Source organism: Fundulus heteroclitus, chromosome 6 (assembly GCF_011125445.2).
Source record: "Fundulus heteroclitus isolate FHET01 chromosome 6, MU-UCD_Fhet_4.1, whole genome shotgun sequence".
NCBI classification, from domain to species: domain Eukaryota; kingdom Metazoa; phylum Chordata; class Actinopteri; order Cyprinodontiformes; family Fundulidae; genus Fundulus; species Fundulus heteroclitus.
The window spans coordinates 28296079-28312183 of NC_046366.1; the positions used below are offsets into that span (position 1 = coordinate 28296079).

At 45.0% G+C, this 16105-nt stretch overlaps 1 protein-coding gene across 2 annotated transcripts in view; it reads right to left on the bottom strand.

Annotated features, from left to right (window-relative positions):
• Positions 1–1763: 1763 nt before the first annotated feature.
• ankrd12 (ankyrin repeat domain 12) overlaps positions 1764–16105 on the bottom strand; it is a 63216-nt gene continuing 48874 nt past the window's right edge. For both annotated transcript variants that reach the window (XM_036138472.1, XM_036138471.1), the window contains 6 exons: positions 15669–15816; positions 9603–13789; positions 5560–5658; positions 5311–5454; positions 5121–5216; positions 1764–2934 (listed from right to left, as the gene is read on the bottom strand). In XM_036138472.1, the coding sequence (XP_035994365.1) occupies positions 2749–2934; positions 5121–5216; positions 5311–5454; positions 5560–5658; positions 9603–13789; positions 15669–15816 (4860 nt within the window). In that variant the 3' untranslated portion in view covers positions 1764–2748. The remainder of the gene's footprint in view (positions 2935–5120; positions 5217–5310; positions 5455–5559; positions 5659–9602; positions 13790–15668; positions 15817–16105) is intronic.

Sequence of the window (16105 nt, forward strand, 5' to 3'; positions counted from 1 at the left end):
ATCAGCGGCTTTCTGGGAGCGTCTCATTAGGCGAGAAGAGGCCGACTCGGAAACCGCGAAGCCGATCGGGCTCCCCGCTGAGGGGGGGCGACCCTGAGCTCATTTGTAGCCCACCGCAGCAGGCCTGTGATGGGCCACTTTGCTCCACAGGTGTTTACATGCGCTGCCGCAGCAGCCCCAGGCCGCCTGCGGCGGGGAAGAAGCAGGAAACCGCAGTTTTAATAAGATCTGGGGCCCCGTTTGCACAATTACCGCAATATATGAATATTTCTACCATTATAATTGTCGAAGCTGCAAATTTATTTCTACAAGGGTCAGTACCAAACCATGTTACTGATATATAGCGAAATAGTTTACTAAATAAAAGTTCAATTAAATTATATAAGCTAAATTAAATATCTGACTTTAGATAAACAGCAAAAAATATCTTAGTTAATATTTTAAGATCCTCATGACTTTAATAAACTCTACCTTAATTCTTAGTTAAATTTCATATTTATAACATTTAGAAATGACCTACATATAAATATAGGTAATTTTGCTAGATATTTGGCTGCTATAGTTTAAATACTGAAATCTATACTGAGGTTAATGTTTTGCTAAATTAAATATTTGGCCAGGAAATATATAATTTAAGGATAAAATGCGTTGGCTAAATTCTAAATTGAATTTACCATTTAGGTAAATTAAACATTTAATCTGTTTCACTAAGTTAAGTGTTTAAATAAATTATTTATTAAACTAACATTAAAAAGAAACTAAATTTACAAGTAGCATTCAGCTAAATTATTAAAAACAAGCAATTATTCATTTCACCTTTTGTCTAAAATAAACATTTGATTAATTTAAATATTTAGAAAATATCTAGGTACATGAAATGTTTATTTCAACTGTTATATTATGTATTTAGGTAATGCTTTAATATGTTAAAAATATTTAACCAAAATTAAATGTTTGGCTTCATTTTGTTGGTTAATTTAGCTGTTTACCAATTATCACTTCTTCCTTACTGAGCGGCTTTTCAGCCCATGTGCTGAACTTGCTTCACTGGATTAACGATCTTCTCTGGGTCTTTTGCTGCAGGTTTCAGACCAAAACACATTAATCTCTGGGTCACAGAACCAGTCTCCTTACTAAAATGGTACATTGACTTTTTATGCTTGTAATCATTGTTTCTTGATTTGAAGAAAGTGGACAAATATCATTATTCTGGTATTTAGCAAATAAAATAACTTTGGCTAATTCAACAAACCACAATAAATAAATAAGGAAAATCTAGTCAAATTTATAATCTTTTTGGTTGCATTTTTTAAAGTGGTGTATGTAAATGTTTATTTTCTGAACTCAATTTGACAGAAGTAGTGAGATTTAAGATAAAATCTCAAACTTCAGTAAATTACACTTCTAAATTTCCAAAAGGTGGTTAATTTTAAATATGTACGAGTAATAAATATGTGGTAAATATCTGGTTTTAATAATTTTTGAATATCTAGTTTGTATCAAGATTTTAGTCTAAAAGAATTTGTTTCAATGATAATTTATATTAACACTTTAAACCATATTTAATCTATTTTTAGAAGTTCAGCCTACTAATAATGTTTAATATATTATTTTTTAAAACATGAATGCATCAACCAGTTAAACCACCGAGTTAGGCTATACCCTTTGCTGTCTACAGTGACCCCTGCTGGCTGAGCAGAATATTGCACCCACACAATAGTATTAATGAGGTGGTGTGACAAAATGTATGCAAAAACGAGATGTAATTTCACAACAAATAAAATTTATTCAATGATATATTACAAATATGTACAAGTCATGTAACAAGTAAATATTAAAATAGACATTTTTTTAGAACTATCGTTCAAAAGGCATTATGTTGAAAAAATAGGATTTGTTGTGATCTCACGTCGAAACTGTAAAAGTTTTTTTTTTTTTTTCTTTCCTTTTCTTGGAAGCCACAACAGACTTTAATGTGCGTGAGACACACTATGGACAACACACAAGGAGTGAGGCCGCCAAAAGAGACACGATGTTGGGGTGGAAAGAAAAGAGCCAAAGAGCTGGAAACACTCCAGTAAACCTCACAAATTTAAGTCCACGGTACAGCTTTTTAAGATAAAGAACATCGCAACGCATGCACAGCATTTAACTGCCAAAGTCAAAGAAACAAACAAAACACCGGCTGTGGCGTTAAAGCTCCAGATGTGGGAGGAAGGAAGGAAGAAACGGTTAAAAAAAGAAAGAAAAAGAACAAACAACAGAAGCCAACAACAACAACGACGACGAGAACGTCACAGACGAAGAGGAGACTCGATATAAAAGAAAAGAAGAAGAAAAAAAAAAAAAAACCCGACTTTGGTCCATTAAAACATCAGACTGAACGAGTTTACAATCAAAATATCTATTACTTTTTGTTTTTTTTACAGGTTTAAAACAATAATTACATGACTATGTACAAATGCACATTTTTTGTATGTATAAAATAAGTTAAAAAATTAAGAGCACAGTCTGTACACAACGTATGAACACTTTAAAAACATTTGAAATCTTTCAGGTGTGACTCCGCCCCCGCCGGGCCCAGTTTCTCCTTTTGTAACCTGGACCCCTGGTTTCCTGTTTTTTTTTTTTTCTCCTCTTTTTTTTTTTATTCCCGTCTTCTTCTCAGGAGCTCTGGAGTAAAACGCGCCTCTGGCTCTAAGTGCTCCTCTTCTCGGCACGGTTTAAGTGCTTCACATTTCCCGCGGCTCAGATGGGCGTGAGGTCGAAGTCGTCGTTGACCTCCACCAGCGGGATGTAGAACTCGGGGATCTCGAAGATGCTGGTGGACTTGTAGGTGGCCGGGTCCAGCTCCTGCAGCTTGAGCTGCCACTCCAGACGCTGCACGGCGTTCAGCGCCGCCGCCTCGTGCTGCTGCCTCATCAGCAGACACGTCTGCAGAAGAGAGAGAGAGAGAGAGAGAGAGAGAGAGAGAGAGAGATCACTGCTTTAGCCGCTCAGCTGTTCACGCTCAGGTCTGCGTCTGGAAACGAGCCGCGTCATTAAATGACGTCTACAGTAAACCTTTGGTCTTCTGCTCTTTTCTAAGATCGTTGTAGCCAATCAAAGTGCTGCGGGACAGTCCCCCCCCCCACATATCGTCATTTAGCGGATGTCCTACAGTCACCAAATGAGTTTATTTACGCCGTTTTAAAAAGAAAAGTTGTGCTTTTTAAAGCGGCTCAAAGCGGATCTATGACCTGATTAGCATCGAGAAGCAGGAGTTGGACACAATGTTTGAAGCAGGAATTATAAACTATGTGACGAGGAAAGGAAAACAGCCACTTCAGCCCCAATGATTGAGTGTAGTTATGTCAAAATATGAATCAGTAATCTAAAACAATCACAAAAAATACTCAAAACACTAGATAAATATTTTTCCTTCTTATATGTAACTTATTGGGGCATTCAGATTAAAGTTATGGGCGATGCCGTCACGTTTTACTGGAGTCAGCCGAGACCCAACAACTCCAACAAGACCAGGTGAAACAAAAGGAAGGAACGAAAGAAAGAAAGGATAGAAGGCAGGAAGGGCACATGGGAGGATGAAAGGAAGGACACATGGCAGGAAGGGTGTAAAGAAGGAAGAAAGGTGGCATTAAAGGAAAAAAGACACGGCAAGAAGAAGGGAAGGAAGGAAGAACATATGACAGGAAAGATGGGGGGGGCATGGAGGACACATGGTAGGAAGGAAGGATACAGAGAAGGAAGGAAGGATACAGGGAAGAAAGGAAGGAAGGACATATAGCTGGAAGGATGGAAAGAAGAAAGGAAGGGCACATGACAGGAAGGAAGATAGAAAGTTAGGATGGAGGGCAGAAAGGAAGGAAGAAAGGGAGAACACAAGGCAGGAAGGAAGGAAGAAAGGAAGGAAGGAAGGAAAGATGGGGGAAGAACGGAAGGAAGGACACATGGCAGGAAGGAAGGATACAGAGAAGAAAGGAAGGATAGAGGGAAGAAAGGAACGACACATGGCAGGAAGGAAGGAAGAAAGTTAGGATGGAGGGCAGAAAGGAAGGAAGAAAGGGAGAACACAAGGCAGGAAGGAAGAAAGGATAGAGGGAAGAACGGAAGGACACATGGCAGGAAGGAAGAAAGTTAGGATGGAGTGCAGGAAGGAAGGAAGTAGGAAGTAAGGCAGAATACCACATTTCTAATAAACGTAGAAACCTTCCCAGCTGCAGCAGCTCTTCTGTCCAGAAGAACATGAGCTGCATGATGGACACTTTGTGTCGGCCTGAGGACGACTGAGTATATAATAAGTATATAGTATGAGTAAGTAGTGAGTATATAATAAGTATATAGTATGAGTAAGTAGTGAGTATATAATAAGTATATAGTATGAGTAAGTAGTGAGTATATAATAATCTATAGAATAATCAGCAGAGCCCAGAAATAAAACCACGACGGGTCACAAGAGGCCTGAAGGCTGGAGGCTCACGCTTTAGCTGAGACACCAACAGCCCCGGTCCTGGTCACAGCTCCACAGGAATCATTATTTATTATTTTTAGGACACTTTCTACTGTCTAATATTCATCCCTCCGTACAAAACAACCAACAGCATCATCTCAGCGGTTCCAGCGTTAAAACACGGATTTCTGTTATAAATGTTAAAACAAAAAGTCCAGCTTTTTAAAGACTGATCAAGAACTCTGATAAAAAGCACCTCCTAATAAAAAAAAAGCCTTAAAGTCCGTCCCTTGGACCCCTAACAGGTAAAAAAAAAAACAAAAAAAAAAAAAAACAACAAAAGTAAAAAAAAGAAGAACCGCAAAAACGGATCTAAAAGTAAGTAAAATGTTCTTAAAAATAGTGTTTTTGTCCTAGATTTGAGCAGGTAAATAATATTATCTACCAATGAAATGAGTATTTTGACCCCTAAAATAAGATAATTAGATATACTCCACTTGAAATAAGACGATGGAGATGAGTTGTTCCCATTTTAAGTGCAAAATTCTTATTCCATTGGCAAACCATCTTATTTACCCGCTCAATTCAAGGACAAATACACTCATTTTAAGAACATTTTACTTATTTTCAGTTGCGTTTTTGCAGTTCATGTCCACTTTCAAGCTCCCACCTTTAGTTTGTCAAACTTGTCGTCAACGTCCTGTAACCAGGACATGAACTGCCGGGCGTTGAATCGGTCCCTCACTGACGTTTTCCCATCATCGTTCTGCAAACACAAACGACAAATGTGACCCCGCGTCAACACAACAGTGTGTGTGTGTGTGTGTGTGTGATTGCTCAGGCAGCTCAGTGACGCTAACCTGGATGTCCTGAGGCATGTTGTACACTTCTGCATCCAACAGGACGGTGCAGGCGCTGAAAGGCAGCGTCTGATTGGCTAGTGTTCTTGCAGCCCTGTAATGGACTCTCAGGACCTCCTGCTCATTTGAAACAATCAACTTTTCCTGAGAAAAGAATTAAAAAAAAACAGCACAGAAAGAAAAGACCAAAGCGAGTTAGATTTAGGACTGCGGCCAAACTACAGTGATGTCCGGCGTGAATCCACGTACCCGCTCAATGCTGTGCTGCAGCCGTAGCTTCATGCGGACAACCTCTTGCTGCTTGAACATTTCCTTCAGAGGCTCAGGTAGTGATGGGGGCGGCGTTATCTGTGCAAAGATTATTGTTATTATTCTCCAATGCCTTAAACGTTTTTATGTGTAACTTGTTCTGTCTTAATTTTAAACACATTAAGTGTGAAAACTGCCCTTTGGTTACGTTACGGCCACAGGCCTCGGGGCGTTCATGTGATGGTTAAGTGGCAGGAAAACGTTACATGGTCTTTATAGCTAAAACCCAAATATACGACAAACAGGACGCTGACGGTGCAATTATAACACATAAATAAAACCTTCTATTGTAGCCGACACCTGAGCAACAACTAAAGCAGTGAAACTCTGATGTTTATGACATCTAATGTAGAACAGATTACTGGATCAATGTGTGCTTCTGTGCTTTTTTGTCTCTTGTTGTGTCTCTGCTCTGTCTTCTCTAACCTCCAGTTGGTCGAGGCAGATGACCGTTCATACTGAGCCTGGTTCTGGTTCTGCTGAAGGTTTTCCTTCCCGTTAATGGGGAGTTTTTCTTCCCACTGTCGCTTCATGCTTGCTCAGTATGAGGGATTGCTGCAAAGCCATCAACAATGCAGACGACTCTCCCTGTGGCTCTACGCTTCCCCAGGAGTGAATGCTGCTTGTCGGGACTTTGATGCAATCAACTGGTTTCCTTATATAGAAAATTTTTGACCAATCTGTATAATATGATTGAATTTGAGTTAGTAAAGTGCCTTGAGATGACATGCTTCATGAATTGGCGCTATATAAATAAAATTGAATTGAACTGAAGACGTTTAGATTTGGCCCCTGCACCGTCTTGGTGAACTGATGAATATCAGGGTCGTTGTCCTCCAAACAGCATCATGCATGCAGGCCAATATACACCATTAGTTTCTTTTTTTCTGGAAATGTTATGCATATATTGCAGAACTAAATGCATCCTAAAGCTAGCAATTTTAAATTACTTTTACATTTAGAAACATTGACCATTTCCCCCCTAAGTTTTTAAGAGCCAGAGCTGAAGGTGTAAAGAGCCACAGGCTGCAGACTCCTGGACTACGGCTTTCTTCTTGGACGTCTCCCATAAAACGCCAGATTTGCTGCCCTGTCGACACCTGAGCTGTGGACACCTGCAGCTCCTCCAGAGCTACCAGGAAGCTACCGGCTCGCTCACCTTGCCTGGCCTGTCAGTGTAGGTCAACCATGTGTTTGTAGGTTTTTTTTAGAACGACACAAAGCATGGAAGTGCGAATGTCGGATTAATCTAAGTGTAATATTTGATAAACTAATATTTGAAGCGATCTGTACAAACCCAGTAAAGCGTGTGGACCTTTGGACGGACTTTAAATAGGCAGCCACACCCACCAGACCGGGTTAATCTCAACAAATATTGTCAATGCAAAATATTTTAAGTGCATATAATAGTTGTGTGTTTATGTTTTATTGTGCAGCCTCAGTGCGCAGTTTGATTTCCAGTTTTTGGACAATCGCTTTCAACATCTGCTTTCAAAAAGGTACATATTCACGTTATTTGACATTTTTTAAAAATGTATACGGCAGTAACTCACTTTGGTTGTATACAACGAAAGATTATCATGTCCTGCTGGCGTAGTATTTGTTGCTTTTGTCTTTTAAAGCTTTGTTTTTGGCCTTTTCCATGCATATTTACCATTACAACATCACGTTACGTCACCTTACTGCGAACAATCTGTCAACGAGCCGAAGCTGCAATTTTCCTCGACTGTGGACAGGCGACCATCTGGCTTTCTAATAGTTCTGCGGTTCTGCCAGTAGATGGCGCCACGTCTGTTTATGTTATATTTAGGCTCAAAAAGGATCAAAACACCATCTGGACGGACGCTCAGATTATATAGCCTCATTTTATCGTAATCAACTGGATTTTGGTCTTTTTGGTACAGGCATATAACGTGGCTATGCACCTTTAAACATCTCCACATCTTCCTGATGTGCTCCTTGGTCTTCACGAGTCCCTTTGTTCACCAATGTTGCTCCTAACAACTTTTTTTTTTCATAGTTTGGCTGATCCTGCAACTTTTAGTCATATAAAGTATATAACATGTTTTTAAATGGCAATTCATACTGACTGACATGAACTAACGAGTAAACATTACTGCCCATAACCACAAGAGGGCGCTCCAGGCTTGTGAAAACTATATGCTGCTCCTGAACTACTTAAAATTAATTGAAACATTAACTTATAGACAACAAAGTCTGAAAACATGCTTGTTTGTCGTTTCGCTGTTTCAGTATCATTCAGGCAGCGGCACGCTGAGAGGTGCAGCTCAAAGTAGGGGTGCGCGATATGAAAAAAAATCTAATACCACGATATCTTTGGGCTATATCACGATACACAATATATATCACGATATGTTCAAATAACCTTGAAAAACAAATGTTTTTAGCCACATAGTGCCTAAAGTTGCATTGGTATATCTCAAATTAACATGTCAATTTTTTTTGTTTGAAAAATTAATTGCAAAATAAAAATTTGTTTAAAATGTTGTATTTTAGCCATTTTTTTTTAACCACAGCTGCACATAGAAGCTTTTCACAAATTACAATGTTGTCACATTAGAGCTGTTTCTGACACAAAATAAACCTGAAATAAAAGCTGCTCTTTTGGGCTTAAGACATAAAGACTTGTATGATAAAAATGTCTCAAAAACAAAAGCTTGTATTGTGACTATAAAATCAACTGAGCAGTCGCAGCTACATATTCAGAGCATCTCAAAAATATTTCCGTTGCTCTTTAGGTGCTGGGAAATTTTAAACAAACATTTTTTTTCGTGTCATATGGGATTTAGCAAAAGAAGACGCCAGTTTCAACAGTTTTACGGCTGGTATAATTAAAGTTTCCTTCAGTGTGTGTGTGTGTTTGTGTGTGTGGGGGGGGGGGGTCGACACGCAGAGTTTACAACAGTCTTCATTTTGCACTCGATGACTTTTTAAGTGGAACTAATTTATGCTACTGCTACCGTTTGTGGCAATGGTGATACGGCATGTTTTGAAAATTACCGCATTTTGTCAGACGTCCTTCTTGTGAAATCCAAACCACTGCCAGATTATTGACCCAGGGCTGTTTCTCTTCAGACTTATTTTCTTATTTACCTGAAACACTCACTGTCGCCATAGTTCTCGCTGTCTAGTCAACGTAAGTAAGCGCATGGGTTCATTGTTGTGTTTCCATCAGAAATCTTTCTGGTTTGGAGGAGGAGCGAGTGATGCATTCACAGCATGTGGGGAAAACTAAACTCACAGTCAATTAAATACAGAAGCTCAATCTCTCCATGAAAATGGAGATGGTCACAATAAAGTAATTTTAACAATCGCGGAGGAAAACTTGAGATACATCGAGTATATTCCATATATCGCCCACCCCTAGCTCAAAGGAGAACCCAGTCCAAGACAGAGCCCCGTTACTGGGCTGTCCCTGAAGCTAATAGCAACTAGCGCTAGCTTACGGTGTCCGGGTGGTTTACGACTTCGCTGACCTTCCCATGTTGCTCTCAAACATTCGTGTCGTACTGTTAGGTTAGCAGGTCACTCCGTCACGCTCACGGTATAATTTCAGCTTAATTTTGACAGCTTATGCGTTTTGGCGAGAACTTTGCAGGTAACTTGCTAGCTGGAGTTGCTAGCTTGTTATGCTAATTCACCCCATTTAAACCTCACAGGTATGTTTCATGTAATTCAGCCTGTTGTGGATGCAATTTTGTAATTTAATAAATTACCTTACCAGATTAAATGTACATTTTTAGTCTTGGATTTTGTCAAATAAATTTCTAAATAAATCTGACATATATGTATTTTTCCTCTTTACAACACATTTTTTTGACTGATAAGACTTATAATATAGAAGAAAATATGATAGTTGCACTGGATTGTATTGTAGGGGGATTATTGCCAATGCACTCCCCACTTTTCAGGCTTTCTAACGTTTGTCATCGATGAAATGTGTGAACATGAGCTGGACTCACTGTGGGTATGCAGAGTTTGCTGAGCGGGTTCCCATCGAGGAGGTAGGATCCATTGAAGGTGACGTACTCATCGTAATACTGAGGCGGCTGGGGCGTGACGTTGCAGAGCACCTTGCGTTTCTCCTCGATCTTCTTGCGGATGTGCAGGAACTCGTAGTACGGGTTGGCCCTCTCCGTCTGGTAGGGCTCGATCTCCTCCAGCTTCACAGAGTCCACCATGGCAGCAAGAGACTGCTGGCACTTGTCCTTCTCCTGCTGGGCGCTGGAGTATAACTGGGAGTTGGACAGCTTGGGCATCTTTCTCTTGCGCGGATGGGGGACGTGGACGTCCACGTCCTCGTCCCCCGGGCGGACTTTGAGCTTGGCTCCAGAGGAATCCGAGTCTCGGTCTGCGGACTGTGGCGAGGAGCTCCCTGAGGTGTTGCCGCTGTCCGTCTGCGGCGCCGACTGGTCGGAGCTCAGACTCTGGTCTTCTGAGGCCGAGGACTCGGTTCTCTCCTCCGCCGGTGTGACGTCCATCGGCTCGGCAGGGATCTCCGCTTTAGGTTCGGACGCAGCGTCCAGGAAGGAGGTCGCTGCTGCAGCATCGACGGCGGCGCCGCTCTCTGAGCTCGGCGGTGCGTCGGCCGTCTCCTCGGTCTTGTGTTCGGGGGCCACGGCGGACGGAGCGTCCTCCATCTGAACGTCGGGATCTGACGCCACGTCGTCCGCGGAAGGCTGGGATTTATCTGGATTATCTGCGGCTGAGTCTTCCTGCACCGCCGGGATCTCTCCTGCAGCAGAGCCGGCGGTCGGCGGCGGCGGCGGACTCCCCGGCCCCTCCGGCGTCGGGTTCTCTGACCCCGTGTCCATGCTCTCCTGCGCAGGAGGCTCCACAGGTTGGTGGTCAGACGCCTGCGGGGCCTCTGGGCGGATCTCTGTGCTGGAAGAAGGGAGCGTCTCTCTCTGCTGGAAGGTCGCTGCGTCGTAGAGCGCCTCGCCGGACGCCAGCGGTCGGTCGGGCTCTTTGCTGCCGCTCTCTGCCTGCGAGGTCTCCGGCGGAGAGGAGGCGTCTCTCACAGCAGGCGGATCTGGGGAAGGAGGAGCTTTCTGCTCCGTGTGAGAGGCGTTGAGTTGTGGAAGGGTCTGGTCTTTGTTTGGAAGATCTCCCACAGGGAGCTGCGTCTCTGACCGTCCTGCGGCGCCTGCCTCCTTTTCCGTGACCGGGTCAGCTGACGGGTTCAGGTCCTCCTGGTTCTCCTCGGGGTCTGAGAACTCCTTCGCTTTGGGCTCCTCTCCGGCGGCGTTGGCGAGGCCGCACCTGGACGGATGCTCCACGCCGTCGCTCTCGGCGGACGAACTCGGGTCCTCCTCCAGGACGCTCTGGAGGAACTGGGGCTCGTGCCTCGCCGGCACCTGGCAGCTCTGGGGGACGTCTGGAAGACCGCCGCAGTCTCTGTCGTGGACAGACGGCGACCGGGCGGCTTGGATGACGAGCGAGGACTGGAGAAAGGCCTGCTGGGAGTCGGAGGTCTCCAGGTTGACGTCGGAGTCGTACTCCACGTGTCTGGGGGTCAGCGTCGTGGCCTGGTAGGAGTCCTCGGAGCTCGCCACAGAGACCAGAGAGACGGAGCGGGACATGAGGCCGCCGCGGTCGCCCTCGGGCCGCGGCGACCTGCTCAGGCAGCTCTCCACCACCGAGATGACCTTGGCGCTGATGGAGGGCACACACTTCCCGTCCAGGGACAGCGTCCTGTTGCCGGTCCCGTCCTTCGCCGGCTTCTCTCTGCCCTGGACGTCGGACGCCTCCGAGCTCTTCGAGCGCGTCAGCTCCTTGTTGGAGCAGAGCTCTGCCTTCGTTCGGTCTTTGGGTTTGGACTTCCCCGCGTCGCACGCCGGCCGCTGCTTGAGCCGCTCACGCTCCTTCTGCTTGATCTTTTCCAGATGTTTCCGGTGCCACAGCTCGATCTCCTGGTCCTTCATGCTGAGCATCCGCTCGAAGCTGGTCTGCATCAGGTCGTCGTTCACCAGACGCTTCTCCTTGGGCTTGGCGTCCCGCGCGGCCGCCGCGGTTTTTGGCTTGCTCTTGTCTCCGTCCCCCTCGCCGGGCTTGGCTTTGCTGAGCCGGACCTGCTGGACGCGGTCTTTGTGCCGGTCCTTGTCCTTGTGTCTGTCGTAGTCTCGCTCCCGATCCCGGCGGTCGCGCTCCTTCTCTGGCGTCTTCGCGGCCTCCTCCTTGGACTTGGCGGGTGAGACCTTGCTGCCCTCGCACAGGTAGCTCCTCTTGTCTTCTAGCAGCAGCTTCAGGTTGGAGCTGGAGGAGATGCCGCCGTCTTTCATCTTGTCTTTCTTTTTCCGGTCACAGTCCTTGTCTTTCAGGCGGTCGGCCTTCTCCGCAGGCTTCCCCCTCCTGTCGCTGTTTGCTCGATCTCTCTCCTTGTGATCCCCGGCGGCGTACTCCCTGTCCGGTCGCTCCCTGTCGGAGCGCTTCTCCAGCTTATCTTTGCTTTTTCTGCCGTCTTCGTGTTTCTTGGTCGCGGATAAAGATTTCAGCTTCTCGTTGTCTCTGTAGCTTTTATCCCCGGGGCTGAGGGAGGAGACGCTTCCCGCTCTGTCCTTCTCCTTCCAGCGATCCACTGAGTTTTGCGGCTCGGCCTTGTCGGCGTGCTCCGGTTTCACCTTCTTCTCCTTGTCCAGATGTCTCTTCTCCATTTTGTCCGAGTCCTTTTCTTTCCCCGGAAGCCTCCTGTCACGCGAGGCCTTTTCCTGCTCCAGCTGTTCCTGATCAGCCGTGACGGGCTTCTCCTCCGTCTCCTCCTTGGCGGCGCTGTTCTGGAGCGACTCCTCGGGACTCCGGCCTGATCCGTGGCCGTCCGCCTTCTCGTCACGCTCGCCGGGCTTCGGGTCTTTCACCTTCTCCTCTTTCCGCTCCTTCTTCACGGCCTTGTCCTTTTCCCGCTCCTCTCGCGGCTTCTTCTCCTTGCCGCCGGGGTGCTTCTCCCTCGAGTTCCTCTCGTCTTTGACGGGAGAGCAGTCGGCCGCCTTCGGCACCGGGCCGATGTCCTCGCCGTCCTTTTTCGCCGCCGGGGGCTCGTCTGCCTCGTCGCTTTTGAAGAAGTTTTCCTTCCAGAACTCCCTGTCGAACTCCAGATTCCTGTGGCCCTCCTTCCTGGCCTCCTTCTGCCTGTGGTGGCTCCGCTCGGCCTTGTACTCCCTCCTGTGTTTGTCCTTCTCCTTGTGTTTGAGCTTGTGCTTCTTCACCACCTTCCCGTCCAGGTCCGTCTTGCGCAGGACGGCCTCGCCCCCGTCCACGCTGTTTCCTATGACGCCGTCCTTGCAGGGGCTGGCGCGGCCGTCGTCCCCGTCCCCGCCGGACTCCTTCTGCTGGTGCTTGCTCTTTTCCCGGTGCTTGCAGCCCTTGGTGCTGGAGCTCTCCGTGCAGTAATCTGCGTCCGCGTAGTGGTTGTACGGGCCGTCGCTGATGGTCAGCTTGGCGTTTTCCTGCTTGAGCGGACACTGCTTGTCGGCCAGGCTGTGGTTCAGTTTAGGGGATTTGATGGAGGACAAATGGAAGAGGTGGACGGAGGAGTCGTCTTTGGGGCTGAAGGACATCTTAAAGGAGTCCTCCTCCCGCCCCTTCTCGTTGCTCTCAGACACGGCTGCGAGGGAGAGGACCAGGGTTTTGCTGTTCTCCTTCCCGTCCTCTTCGTTTTCCTTGTTTTTGTTCTGGCTTTTGCTCTTCTTCTTCACTTTACCCTTGTCCTTCTGCTCGGCGTTGTCCTTTTTCAACCGCGTGTCCATTTTGTGGCCGTCTGAGCTCTGGGAGCAGGTGGGGGAGTTCCTCTTCTCCGGCAGGCTCTCCAGCTCGTCGCTGGAGGTGTCGGAGCTGCAGTGGAGGCGGGAGCCTTTCTGTTTTTTGGACTTGGAGGAAGAGTCGCCCTTGTTGCTCTGCTTTCCAGCCACGTGATTCCTTTCCTTCTCCTCCTTCTCGCGCTGCCGCAGCTCCCTCCTGGGGATGTGTCTGTCGTTCAGCGCCTTGCTCAGATCCTCCTCCTCTTCCTCGTCTTTAAACTCGTACTCGTCCATGCCGGGCACCGACGACGCCGCCGCCTTCGTGGCTGGCTTGCCGTCCAGCTCCTTCTCGGTGTCGGAGTCCTCCATGTTGTCGTCCACGCTGGAGGGATTGACGGAGGGGGGGTCTTCAGATTCTGCATGGAGGAGAAGACATGAAGAAAATTTTGAGATTAAACTCAAAACCTCAAAGTCACATTATTCCAAACATGCGTTTCTATTCATTTTGATGATTATGACTAGGGCTGAACAATTAATCACATTTTCAACATAATTGCGATTTAAAAAAATGCAATTTCCAAATCGCAGTCTGCAATTTTTGGCTATGTAACAATTAGGGAATTAGACACGTCCATTAGGTGTTGGTAAAATATTTAAAGTGGGTTTGTCTCCACATGGAAGGGAAGACAGTTGCAGCAGTGAGATAATCTAATTTTATTACTTGTTTCAGAGTTTATATAATCATACAAAGCATTAAGTACAGGTCAATCAGTTTAATACATAGACTTGCTTGTTGGTTGTACTTTATGTTCAACAAGGATTGATGTCCAAATCAACTAAAAGCTGTTCTCTTGAATAATATTCTGATTAATAGAAACATTAAAAGTTCATATTTAAAATAGTCCTTGATTACAAACATCTTTATTTAGAAGCCATTTTTGTTGCTTGTGGTTAACGCAGAGAAAAGTCAAAATTGCAATTTTGGTTGAAATATATTGTAGGCAGAACGCAATCATTTCTGCTCTGAGTTTAGATGCTGCGGGTCTTTTAGCAACTAATCTGCACAGCGAGGAAACAAAATGATTTGTTGTTTGTATATGTTTAAAAAGACATGATAAATTAAATTGGAAAAAAAAAAAAAAAAAAAAAAAAAAAAAAAAAAATCGCATTAAATCGCAATATTAAGAGAAAAAAAAAATCGCAATTAGATTATTTGCCAAAATCGTTCAGCCCTAGTTATGACTTGCAGCTGATAAAGCGATGAAATCCAGAAACGTTATTTTAGCCATAGACACAGAAGCTGGCTCAAAGCATTTAATGGAAAGTTTAGTGGAAGGAAAACGTTTGGTAGTAAAACTGCAGCCTTGATTCTAGTGTTTTGAGGAAATTCAGAGGATGTGAACTGAAGCTGGAGCCACGGCACACAGAGATGACAGAGGGACCGTAACAGAGGACACGACCGACCGAGAAACCTCACACTAAACCTAAAAACTCTGATTCTGTGACTCCGTTTCTGTTCCAGGCTTTAAATAAAAACAAAATGGAATCTCATCTGCGGTCCAGCTGAAGCTGGGAGCTTCTGATGTCTCTGGTTCATTAAAAGGCTTTTTGTGCCTTACTCTCTTTGTAGAGCAACGTCTCTCTGTGGGACAGCTGTGAAGTCAGCAGTCTTCCTCAAGATTGTGCAGACCATAACATAAACACTTCTTTAAAATTAAAAGGCTTTGTTTGATTAATCTTCTAATTTTCACAGAAAACAAACGCGTCTATAGTCTATAATCATCATAATTTACAAGAACGAAAGCTTGAAATATATCGAATACTGCACTGAATTACTAAAAGAATCCTCCATTTTATTTTATCTACACTGCAAAAACGGATGCAAAAACAAGTAAAATGTTCTTAAAAGTTAGTCTATTTGTCCTCGATTTGAGCCAGTAAATAAGATTATCTGCCAATGGAATGAGTATCTTTACCCCTAAAATAAGATAATTAGACATCCTGCACTTGAAATAAGATGATGGAGATGAATTGTTCCTATTTTAAGTGCAAAAATCTTATTCCATTGGCAAATAGTCTTATTTACCTGCTCAAATCAAGAACAAATACACTTATTTTAAGAAAATTTAACTTATTTTTAGTTCTGTTTTTGCAGTGTACTGAGACGCTCCTGCAATCGATCTCCTGGCAGAAAAAAAATCCAATCCAGCCTCCAGAACGATCTGCACTGCTGAATTTACCGACATGCAACACATGGGTGAGGGACGGCGAGGCCCCGCAGCTTCCTCTGCCCACCTGAAGAACTGTCGTCTTGGTCCGACAGCGGCGCCTCGCCTTTTAAAAGCTTCTCCAGCTCCTGGGAGTCGGCCACGTCCACCGGCCGCTCGCCGCGCTTGTTGGCCTGGAAGGCGTTGCCGCCGTGACGGAGGAGGAGCTTCACGATCTGCAGATGGAAAGAAAAACGACGACATGTGAATAATCAAACGGGGGAGCAGAAACGATGGTTTTAGGTAAGAAGCTCAAATGTTCAATTTAAACTAATCCTTTTGCTAAAATGAGACCAATCTATTGCACTTCTAACATTCTGCTATGCTTTAAAACCAGCTTGTTAAGTAAATCAGAAACCTATGATGCTACTTTGCCCTAACCAGAGACCCTAAAACCTACTTTCTACACCAGACATGTCCCAGGAGCCATTTTTGGCCCCTGTACTGATTTTTAGCGGCCCTCCC